The sequence below is a fragment of the Myotis davidii genome, unplaced genomic scaffold (assembly GCF_000327345.1).
Source record: "Myotis davidii unplaced genomic scaffold, ASM32734v1 scaffold1134, whole genome shotgun sequence".
Lineage (NCBI taxonomy): Eukaryota > Metazoa > Chordata > Mammalia > Chiroptera > Vespertilionidae > Myotis > Myotis davidii.
In genome coordinates, this window is record NW_006286229.1 from 311,011 (window position 1) to 322,013 (window position 11,003).

The 11,003-nt window shown below is 55.1% G+C and overlaps 1 protein-coding gene across 1 annotated transcript in view; it reads left to right on the forward strand.

The window, feature by feature from the left end:
- The window catches only part of AGAP2 (ArfGAP with GTPase domain, ankyrin repeat and PH domain 2), a 16,773-nt gene that overhangs the window by 4,272 nt on the left and 1,498 nt on the right, over positions 1-11,003 (forward strand). Inside the window, exons 3-20 of the mRNA XM_015559765.1 lie at positions 6-510; positions 2,185-2,243; positions 3,274-3,361; positions 3,559-3,644; positions 3,791-3,938; positions 4,922-5,056; positions 5,390-5,499; positions 5,918-6,076; positions 6,468-6,554; positions 6,636-6,740; positions 7,389-7,551; positions 7,728-7,847; positions 8,804-8,932; positions 9,790-9,849; positions 10,077-10,225; positions 10,321-10,411; positions 10,531-10,753; positions 10,850-10,999. Of these exons, the coding sequence (XP_015415251.1) occupies positions 6-510; positions 2,185-2,243; positions 3,274-3,361; positions 3,559-3,644; positions 3,791-3,938; positions 4,922-5,056; positions 5,390-5,499; positions 5,918-6,076; positions 6,468-6,554; positions 6,636-6,740; positions 7,389-7,551; positions 7,728-7,847; positions 8,804-8,932; positions 9,790-9,849; positions 10,077-10,225; positions 10,321-10,411; positions 10,531-10,753; positions 10,850-10,999 (2,567 nt within the window). The remainder of the gene's footprint in view (positions 1-5; positions 511-2,184; positions 2,244-3,273; positions 3,362-3,558; positions 3,645-3,790; positions 3,939-4,921; positions 5,057-5,389; positions 5,500-5,917; positions 6,077-6,467; positions 6,555-6,635; positions 6,741-7,388; positions 7,552-7,727; positions 7,848-8,803; positions 8,933-9,789; positions 9,850-10,076; positions 10,226-10,320; positions 10,412-10,530; positions 10,754-10,849; positions 11,000-11,003) is intronic.

The following is an 11,003-nucleotide window of genomic DNA, read 5'->3' on the forward strand; positions in this document are numbered from 1 at the left end:
GCGAGGGCAAGCCCAGGGTCAAGGGGTCAAAGAGCAGCGCCGGGACGGGAGCTTCCGCCGCGGCCGCCGCAGGGGCGGGAGGCACGGCGGCCACGACCTCCGGTGGGGTCGGAGCGGGGCCCGGAGCCCGAGGGAAGCTGTCCCCCCGGAAAGGCAAGAGTAAGACCTTGGACAACAGTGACTTGCACCCCGGACCACCTGCCGGCTCTCCTCCTCCACTATCCATCCCGGCCACCTCGGCTCCAGGCGCTGCTCTCACCGTCGCCTCCGCGATGCCAACGGGGCCTGCACCGCCAAACGCCCTGGAGCCCCCAGCTCCGGGGCTGAAGCGGGGCCGGGAGGGGGGCCGAGCGTCCACTCGGGATCGCAAGATGCTCAAGTTTATCAGCGGCATCTTCACCAAGAGCACAGGGGGGCCTCCTGGCTCCGGCCCCCCCGCTGGGCCCCCAGGCCTGTCATCTGGCAGCGGGTCCCGGGAGCTGCTGGGCACCGAGCTCCGCACCTCCCCTAGTGAGTAGGACCAGTCTGAGAACCGGGAGGGGAGGGCGCCTGGGAGGCTCAGCTTGGGTTGGGGAGCCTGTGCAGGGCTGACCTGGGGGAGCTTCTCTCCTGGTGGGCAGAGCAGCCGGGCTGCCCTCCCTGCCAAGGACTGGGGTAAGGACCAAGAGGTCCTGATGGGGCGAGTAGCGACGTGGTGGGACAGGAGAAGTGACTTGATTTCAGGGGGATTCGGAAAGCCTCGGAGCTTTCTGGGAAAAGAATACCCTTGGTCAGAGTGACTGCTGGAAATTGCTCCAGCTCCAGACCCCACTTCCAGCCGCAGCTGGAGTCTGGGAGCCTGGAAACAGGACTCTGCCTGGCCCAGAGGGACATGGAAGGGGAAGGGGATTAGGGAGCTCAGTTTCCCCCGAGCACTGGGGGCAGGTCGCGTGAGAATATCCTTGCAGGCAGCTCCTGGCCAGGGCCAGGTCAGCCCCTGGGCTGAGAGCAGGCTGGCGAGGCAGCAGGAAGGGACTCGGTTTCTTTCCATGCAGGTGGATTGGGGAGCCAGGGAGTGCTAGGGCCTGGATGGTGCGGGATGCTTGAACGGGAAGTGAGAGGGGGCAGAAGGAAGCCTCACTCCCCCCACTGCCCACCCAGGCCCCAGAGCCTAATGGAAACCCCTAGGGAACTGACCAGGAGTGACTCAAGAAGGGGGGGGGGGACTGCTGCAAAGGCAATTCTTACCCCCTGGAGACTTGGGAGGGGGTACGGAGAAGGTGGTGTTTCATTCCGGGGAGGGGGTGTCTTTATTTCTTATCTTTTTTCTCCTGGAAGAGAGGCGAGGGACTCATGGTTTAGCTCACACTCCTGGAGGGGAGGCAGGTCCGTGAGCGGGGGCGGCTCCCGGGGTTTGGCTCTGGAGCGGGTGGGAGCAGATGGCTCCGGATCCCAGAGTTCCCGCCGCAGCTGCGGCACCCCGGGAACGTCCGGCCAGTGTCAGGCATGGGGGCTGGACCCGGCGGGCGGAAGGAGCATCCTGCCTCCTCCCACTCCTCCAGGCCTATGGCTTCTCTCCGCCAGGGAGTGGAGCCCTTGCCCATATTTCTTTCGGAGCATGCTGGTGGGGACGGTTATGGGAGAAGGGGGCACAGGAAATCCAAGCACCATTCCTCCGGCTATGGGGAGGGGCCAGGGCCTTCAGCCATTGACCTTGAACAAGGGAAGGCTTATCCCTCACCTCAGTTTCCCTCCTGTGACATGGAGACTGAGGAAGATCCACTCCCTTCTATGTCCCAGCCCCGCCTCCCAGGGTCAGCCCGGGAATCAGACAGGCCTTTGGGTAGGAGACCCCCAAATTCTTCCAGAGGAAAAGACCCACCACTGTCAGAGCCCTGGTCTCAAGGTCTGGGGCAGGGACTTACAGTTTGGGGATGTGTTTTAAGGGAGATGCCAAGTGAAGTATTTTCGTCTTGCTGACTCCGTTGCTAAGCAACCACTGAGCGGCAGCAACAGCTGTGCGGAGAGCTGGCTAGGATGGGAGGACTGGGGACCACTCTCAACCCTAGCCTTTCCAAGCAGCTCCCCAGCCCAGGCAGGGTTCTGAGGGTTAAGAAAAGCTGCAAAAGGAGGAGGGGTGGCTGAGGGTTGGAAGTCCTCCTGAGCCTGGAGCATCCCCTCTTAATGGCTCCTTTCCCATTGCAGAGGCTGTGGTCAATAGCCAGGAATGGACTTTGAGCCGCTCCATTCCTGAACTGCGCCTGGTAGGTAACCTGGTCCCCTTGTCTGCAGGGAGGCTGACGTCCTGTTCACTGTGCTCTCAACTCTCTCTCCTTCATCTCTTCCTTCCCCTCTCTCTGTGAGAAAAGGGAATCGGTTTTTTAGTTCTCCTGAGATTCTACCTTCGTGGCACCTTCCTGAGGCTTGACACATCCTCACAACTTTTTCTTTTCTTTTTTTTTTTGTTTTGTTGTTGTTGTTCATAATTTTTTTATTGTCTTATTGCTTAAAGTATTACAAAGATTATTACATATGTCTCCCCCCCCCGCCGCCCTTGACAATCCCCTGGCCTCCCCTACCCCCCAGTGTCTTATGTCCATTGGTTATGCTTATATTCACAACTTTTTCTTTAGTCTCCTTTTCCCTATGTATCCATGGTTGTCTTTCAGGCTTCTCCTCACTTCTGGCATCTCTCCTATAGTCCTTCATATTCTATTGCCTAGAATTGGGTAAAACTTTTCAACCAGTGCCTAGGGCAGTGATGGCGAACCTTTTGAGCTCGGCGTGTCAGCATTTTGAAAAACCCTAACTTAACTCTGGTGCCGTGTCACATATAGAAATTTTTTGATATTTGCAACCATAGTAAAACAAAGACTTATATTTTTGATATTTATTTTATATATTTAAATGCCATTTAACAAAGAAAAATCAACCAAAAAAATGAGTTCGCGTGTCACCTCTGGCACGCGTGTCATAGGTTCGCCATCACTGGCCGAGGGCTATGACATGCTCCCTCCCCTCTATACACACATCTAGTATGTTTTCTAAACAGCACAACACACACACACATACACACACAAATGGTACTGAGTTGCTGACATTATTCAGCTTTTTGGGATTATTTCTTGCCACACTCCTGGCCTGATCTTCCCAGACACGTTCCTGATTGTCATCTTGGCCCTGTGGGACCCTCCTTGGATGATTTAACACTGCCAATCTCTTCAAGTTCTCCAGACTCAAGCATACTGCTGCCTCTCAACTTCCATAATCTCTGCTCTACAAACTTGTCTGCAGGGTGTACTGGGCGATGCCAGGAGTGGGAAGTCATCGCTCATCCATCGATTCCTGACTGGTTCATACCAGGTGCTGGAGAAGACAGAGAGTGAGTTCTTAGAAGTCATAGTAAACTAAGGATTGGGGTCAAGGATCCAGGATTAATGACTAGGCAGTGTGATCAGTGACTAGGTGGGAATGGAGACCAGAGGGAAGGATGAGGCAATGACAGCTAAAGTAGAGGGATAATGGGGTGGTCTGGTGACCTGTGACCTCTGACCTACCACTTCCAACCTTTCTGCACAGGTGAGCAGCACAAGAAAGAGATGTTGGTGGATGGACAGACTCATCTGGTGTTGATCCGAGAGGAAGCTGGGGCACCTGATGCCAAGGTGAGGGGTGAGGTATGGGGTAGGCAGGCTTGCTGGGGTTAGCACTGGCCAAGGGAGTGGGCTCTGGTTTCCCAGGTCTAACTGGGAATAGCATCGAAAGAAATGGACTTGTTTGACCCTCTCTTTGTCCCCTCACCCCCCGCAAGTTCTCAGGCTGGGCAGATGCTGTGATCTTGGTCTTCAGCTTGGAGGATGAGAACAGTTTCCAGGCCGTGAGCCGTCTCCACGGGCAGCTGAGCTCCCTTCGGGGGGAGGGACGAGGAGGTCTGGCGCTGGCATTGGTGGGGACGCAAGGTAAAGAGGGGCTGGAAAGGTACTACTGATGGCTACTGGGCTATTGCCCATCACATGAGAGAACTTGGTAAGGTATAGAAATGGCCACGTGGATTCTAGTTACCTCTGGAAGGAGCCTGGTCTCCAGATCAGGGAGCCATTAAGCCAACACAAACTTCCCAGGACCCGAGCAGAGAGGCTCTCCCGGGAGGGAGGAAGGGACAGCTGTAGTAGCAGTCTCCATCCTTTGAGATGTCGCCTGCCTTCTGTTCTTATGCTCTCATTTCCTGATGCCATCACCATGGGAAACAAAAGCTCAGTCCCTAGTGCTGATAGAAAGCCTTTTCCACTCTCCCTGGCTACAGCTGGGTCAGGCTGACACCTTTCAAAGGAACCTATTCAAAGCAAAGATAAAGCACAAATGAAATGATGGCGAAAACACAGAGGGCAGCAAAGGTTTTAGAGAAGTGATTCAGAGGTGCTCAGACTCTCCACCAGGGCCGAGAAAAGCTCCTTCCACCACCACCTGCGTGAGGCCGCAGGGCTGTCTGGATGCCTGTCCAGCAGGTGCCTGCTTCCACCTGTTGCCTCCAGCCTTCCCGTGGCAGAGGGAGCAGGCCACCTGTTACGCACGGCTCTCCAGCCTTCTCCTAGTTCACGTGCCAGGCATTCTCCCTTTCAGTTCAGGGTTCATTGGACTCTCAGGACAGGGTGATTGTCACTTGTGAGTCCCAACCATTGCAGACCTTGTCAGGAAGCTCCACCGACCCTGCAGTGTTTTCTGAAGACACATACAGAGGGCACTCCGCCGACTCATAACGCAGCTGGGCATTTGAGTTGGGTCCAGACCTTACAAAAGGCTGTGGACTCCATTCCACGGCCACAGGAGAGGTTCTTTCAGACCCTGTCCCTAGTGGGTCCAGCCTGGGACTGGAGCCCAAGGGAAAGGAAAGCAGGAAAAGTGGGGAGGGGGCTTTGATACCGCTCCTTTCCTGCGCCCTCAGACAGGATCAGTGCTTCTTCCCCTCGGGTTGTGGGTGATGCTCGTGCCAGAGCTCTGTGCGCAGATATGAAACGCTGCAGCTACTACGAGACTTGTGCGACCTATGGGCTCAATGTGGACCGGGTTTTCCAGGAGGGTGAGTGTGGTCATCCCAGCAAATGTGGGGAATGGGGCTAGAGGCCTGGGATAGTCTTCGAGGCTGCGCATCCGGGCCTCGCTCTGTGGGTGATGGTAGGTCGTTCGCCTATGCGGGAGGCAGGGGGACCAGGGAGGTCAGAGAGGTCTTGCGTAATAATAGCCACAGGTCTTTCTGGACTGGAGGAGCGCGCAGGGTTGCATGTGGCACGAAGGCCACACTGATAAGGAACTTGGGGCCTACATTATCTCTTGGGGATTTCTCAGAGCTGGGCACCAGCGGGTGTTTTTGGGGATCTGCCCTACTCACACCCCCTTCCCCTCCCGCCTCCAGTGGCCCAGAAGGTGGTGACCTTACGCAAACAGCAACAGCTTCTGGCTGCCTGCAAATCCCTGCCCAGCTCCCCCAGCCACTCAGCTGCTTCCACTCCCGTGGCTGGGCAGGTGAGTTGGGGGTTCCAGGTCCTCAGAGGGGCTGGTAAGAATCTGAGTGGCTGGCGATCCAAGGACAGGTTCAGAGCGCCCCAGGAGGCTGGAGGGGGGAGGGCAGGTGGAAATGGCAGTGACACCATTTGTAGAAAGTGCATTGGACTGGAAAACCACACAGTTTCAGACATCGTTTGCAATGTCCTTGAGCAAGTCACCTAAACCTCCCCAGGTTGTCAGGAAAATTATATGGCAAAAACGTGTGAGGTCGACTTTGTAAAACTAAAGCACTGTGACTGTGCCAGTGAGGAGTGTTCTTATTAGTGCTAATACAAGTAAATGGTGATGAGATCGCGGAATTTCCCGGGTTCCTCATAACTAGATGTAACTGTAGCTTGGTGGGATGGGAGCATCTCAGCTATTTTGACTTCTCCAGGCTAGTAACGGGGGCCACACTAGCGACTACTCTTCTTCCCTCCCGTCCTCACCCAATGTCGGTCACCGCGAGCTCCGAGCTGAGGCAGTGGCAGTGGCTGGATTGAGCACCCCAGGGTCCCTGCACCGGGCAGCCAAGCGCAGGACCAGCCTTTTTGCGGTATTGGATATGCTGACCCCCATCCCCTGTCCCCCGTTACCTGCCCATCTTCCCTGGTCCCTAGACCCCTCTTTTGGGCCCTTATTCATTTGTCTTTCCTGTCTTTCCATCAGTGTATCCCTCCATCCATCCTCTAACTCAGTGGTTCTCAACCTTCCTAATGCCACGACCCTTTAATACAGTTCCTCATGTTGTGGTGACCCCCAACCATGAAATTATTTTTGTTGCTACTTCATAACTGTAATTTTGCTACTGTTATGAATCGTAATGTAAATATCTGATATGCAGGATATATTTAGGCAACCCCTGTGAAAGGGTCGTTCGACCCCCAAAGGGTCGCGACCCACAGGTCGAGAACCGCTGCTCTAACTGATGCCAATAACCATTCCAGAATCGCCGGGGCAGTGACTCTGAAAAGCGGAGCTTGGACAGTCGGGGAGAGACAACAGGGAGTGGGCGAGCCATTCCCATTAAACAGGTGGGTGGTCCAGGGCTGAGGGCAGGCTGGAGGTAGCTGATCCTAACTGGGCTCACCCACATGTCTCTCTCCACACTGCAGAGCTTTCTACTAAAGCGAAGTGGCAACTCCTTGAACAAAGAATGGAAGAAGAAATACGTGACCCTGTCCAGTAACGGCTTCCTGCTTTACCACCCCAGCATTAACGTGAGTGGCAGAGGCTGGCCGCCACCGTGCTGGCCTTGGACGCCCTTCCAGCTCTACGAGTCTGCCTCTGACAAACACTAGTATTTCTGGGAAGCTCGTCTGGTTCTCTTAAGTTTAGCAAGCATGTTGAAGGTTAGGTACCTCCCAGGTGCCCAGGCTGGGGATGAAAAGGTAACTATATCTCCCCAGGGACTTTCAGCCTAGTGGGAGAGCATGGAGAAAGGGCCTCCACCTGGCCTGCCCTTCAGGGAATGCTTTCTGGAGGAGACAATGCTGAGCCAATACTGTTTGGCTTATCCCCTAGAAGCTCATCCCAGCCCATTGAGCTCTAAGAGCTCCCCCTTTTTATATACATTTTTATTGATTTCAGAGAGGAAGGGAGAGAGATAGAAACATCAATGATGAGAGAGAATCATTGATTGGCTGCCTCCTGCACACCCCACACTGGGGATCGAGCCCAAAACCCGGGCATGTGCCCTTACTGGGAATTGAACCGTGACTTCCTGGTTCATAGGTCGATACTCAACCACGGAGCCATGCTGGCCAGCCCCCCTCTTGAGTCCTTCTCTATTCCCTACTATTGGTTGTTTCCCAGCACCGCCAAGGAACCCAACCTTCCCTATATTCTCAACCCCTGTGCCCCTCCAGGACTACATCCATAGTACCCACGGCAAGGAGATGGACTTGCTACGAACAACAGTCAAAGTCCCTGGCAAGCGGCCCCCACGGGCCATCTCTGCTTTTGGCCCTTCAGCCAGCATCAATGGGCTCGTCAAGGACATGAGCACTGTCCAGATGGGTGAAGGCCCTGGTGAGTGGGGCTCATGACAGAGGGCAGGAGAGGGGCCAGGGCTAGGGGAAAAGGAGGGGTAGTAGGGAAGTAGGGACTGGATAAGTGAGAAGGTGGGTGATAAAGACGTACCACGAGGGCATGGGCCCAGAGACTGAGTGGCGCACTGAGGTTTTATATTCTTCTCTTTCCAACAGAAGCCACTACTTCCACGCCAAGCTCAAGCCCCAGCCCCAGTTCCCTGCAGCCACCATCAGACCAGACATCCAAACACTTGCTGAAGCCAGACCGGAATTTGGCCCGAGCCCTCAGCACTGGTCAGTGAGGACCCATCTTCCATCCACTATCTTCCAGATCCAGATGGGGTGTGGGTGGGAAATGAACTTGGGGTGGAAGCTTGGAGACTGGAATCCAATGCATGAGTGCATACATTAAGCATCTACTGGGTGCAGGCACCAAGCTCACTGTTATCGTGTTTATCATGATGTTTAAGACAAGCGGGTTCTAGAGCTAAAATGCGTGAACTTGAATCCTGGCTTGCCAGTGGGGCAAGTTACTTGATCTCTCCATGACTCAGTTTCCTCATCTATAAAATAGAGAGAACAGTTTCTATCTGAAAGAGTTGCTTTAAAGCTTAAAAAAAAAAATGAAAACATTGTCTAGCACATAGTCAGCATTCAGTGTTTGAATCTTTAGAAATCTATCTATCTATCTATCTATATTTTTCTTGATTTATTTTTTTAAAATATATTTTTATTGATTTGATGAGAGAGAAACATCGATCAGCCGCCTCCTGCACATCCCTCACCGGGGATGTGCCCGCAACCCAGGTACATGCCCTTGACCGGAATAGAACCTGGGACCTTTCAGTCCGCAGGCCGACGCTCTATCCACTGAGCCAAACCGGTTTCGGCTTCTTGATTTATTTAAAATAGCAAGTAACATTGTAACAAGTAATCCTTACAACAACCTTCAGGTCAAGATGATTATCCCCATTTTAGGGATGAAGAAACTGAGGCTCAGAAGATTAAGTGACTTGGCTCAAGGTCTCAAGGCCAGTAAGTGGCAGAGCCAGGATCTGAGTACAGGTCTGACTCTAAACCACTCATCTGCCCACCTCCTCAGGAATAATCCAGGGGGACGTCCTGGAGAGGGACAGTTGAAAGGAGGGAATCCTAAAACTCCAAAGCTAGTTCAGGGGAGGAGACAGGCTATGATGAAATCAGGAAACCTGTGGAGGGGCAACTGAGGCAGCTGTGTCCCCCTTCCTAAGACTGTACCCCATCTGGAGACCTGAGCCCCCTGAGTCGGGAACCTCCTCCTTCTCCCATGGTGAAGAAGCAGAGGAGGAAAAAATTGACAACGCCGTCCAAGACTGAAGGCTCCTCTGGGCAGGCTGAAGGTGAGGCGTTGGTGGGCAGTTGCACTCCCACTCTGGACCCTCACCCCCAACTCTAGACCCCTGGCCTAGTTCCTGCGGGAGGAGGAAAAGTGTCTGAGCTGAGCGCTTGACTATCATTACCACTTTGCACATAATTTAGTGAAAAAATGAATGGACACCCCTCAGCCCTTGTCCTTCCTCTTGTTGCCCAGTCAATGCCTTTTACCCCAGCAGTCCCAGCACCCTGTGCCCAATGACTTCTCTCCTGATGACCCTCTACTTCCCCTTCCTGCCCTCAACTCTGTTTACCACCTCAGCTCCTGCACCCAGGGTCCCATGACCCCCAGGGACTCAGCCCCTGATCTCAACGTCCCCCTTTAACGCCTCAGCTCCTGACCATTCAGCCCCTGTTCTCAGTAACTTCCTATGATCACCAAGCTCTCCTGACAACTCTTGACCCCAGTGAAGCCCCCAAATCCTCAACACTTCCCAACCCCAGACCCCCTCACCCCAGGCCTGTGACCCACCTTCTGTACCCTTTCCCCGTGTTTACTCAGTTCCTGACCATCCCTTCCCCTCCCAGAGACCCGGCTCCTCACTGACCATGATAACCGGTCCCCACCGCCCCTGCTCTCTGCTGGGTGCTCAGACCCAGCCTCCAGATCTGCCTGCTCTCATGGCTCTTGGCTTCCGCTCTACTCTGCTCCGGGGCCACTGACTTTAGTTCTGCTTTCTCTCCCCATCTGTCTGTCCTGCTTTGTCTCTGGCACTCTGGCACTCTCTCTCCTTCTCTCCATCTACCTCTTTTTCTCTTTCTTGGTCTTTTTCTCTGTTCTGCTCTCTATTCTATCTCTATATCCTTCGCTTCGGGAAACCAGCCAAGCGCAAAATGTGGAAACTAAAATCCTTTGGTAGTTTAAGAAATATTTATAAAGCAGGTAACAAGTGGGGAGCTGGGAGGGGCGCTCAGCTGGGGTGCAGAGGGGTGGGGGTGCCCCTGCCTTCCCCTGCATGTGCTCGGGCTTCCTGCTCTCCCCCACCTCTGCTTCCCCAGCCCTCTGCCCACTCCCAGGGGCTTGGGATGGACATCAGGGAGGAAGGTTTGGGGAAGGCAGCTCCTGTTTGAACTCTCTCCCTCATGACCCCATCCCATCCCCCCACCCAGAGGAAAACTTCGAGTTCTTGATCGTGTCCAGCACTGGTCAGACGTGGCACTTTGAGGCCGCCAGTTTTGAGGAGCGGGATGCCTGGGTCCAGGCAATTGAGAGTCAAATCCTAGCCAGTCTGCAATGCTGTGAGAGCAGCAAGGTCAAGGTAATGGGGGTGAAAGGTTTGGGGGGAAAGCAGAGGTGAGTGTCTGGAGAAGGAGTCCCCGGGAGAGTCAGTAATAACCCCAGCCCTTTCTGCAGCTGCGCACAGACAGCCAAAGCGAAGCCGTGGCTATCCAGGCGATCCGGAACGCCAAGGGGAACTGTATCTGCGTGGACTGCGGGGCTCCCAGTGAGCGCAAGGGGGCAGTGGAGGGGCCTGGGAGGGAGTGCGGTTCGCGGGAGTTGGCGATTTCAGGGTGGGTGCCGGTGTTGGCTCTGCGGGGAGCCAATTTCTCACTCCGTCCCCAGACCCCACGTGGGCCAGCTTAAACCTGGGCGCGCTCATCTGCATCGAGTGCTCCGGCATTCACCGGAACCTGGGCACGCACCTGTCCCGCGTCCGCTCGCTGGACTTGGACGACTGGCCTCGGGAGCTGACCCTGGTGCTGACGGCAATTGGCAACGATATGGCCAACCGCGTGTGGGAGAGCAACAGGGGGGGCCGAGCCAAGCCCACGCGGGACTCCTCGCGGTATGTGCGAGGGAACAGATCGGGGGGCTCCCGAGAGGGTCCACGCGGGGTGGGGGGCGGTCCCGAGAGCCCTTCCTGTCGATCCTGGTCTTGCAGGGAGGAGCGTGAGTCATGGATTCGCGCCAAGTACGAGCAGCTGCTGTTCCTGGCGCCGCTGGGTTCTCCGGAGGAGCCTCTGGGCCGCCAGCTGTGGGCTGCAGTGCAGGCCCAGGACGTGGCCGCCGTCCTCCTGCTTCTGGCCCACGGGCCA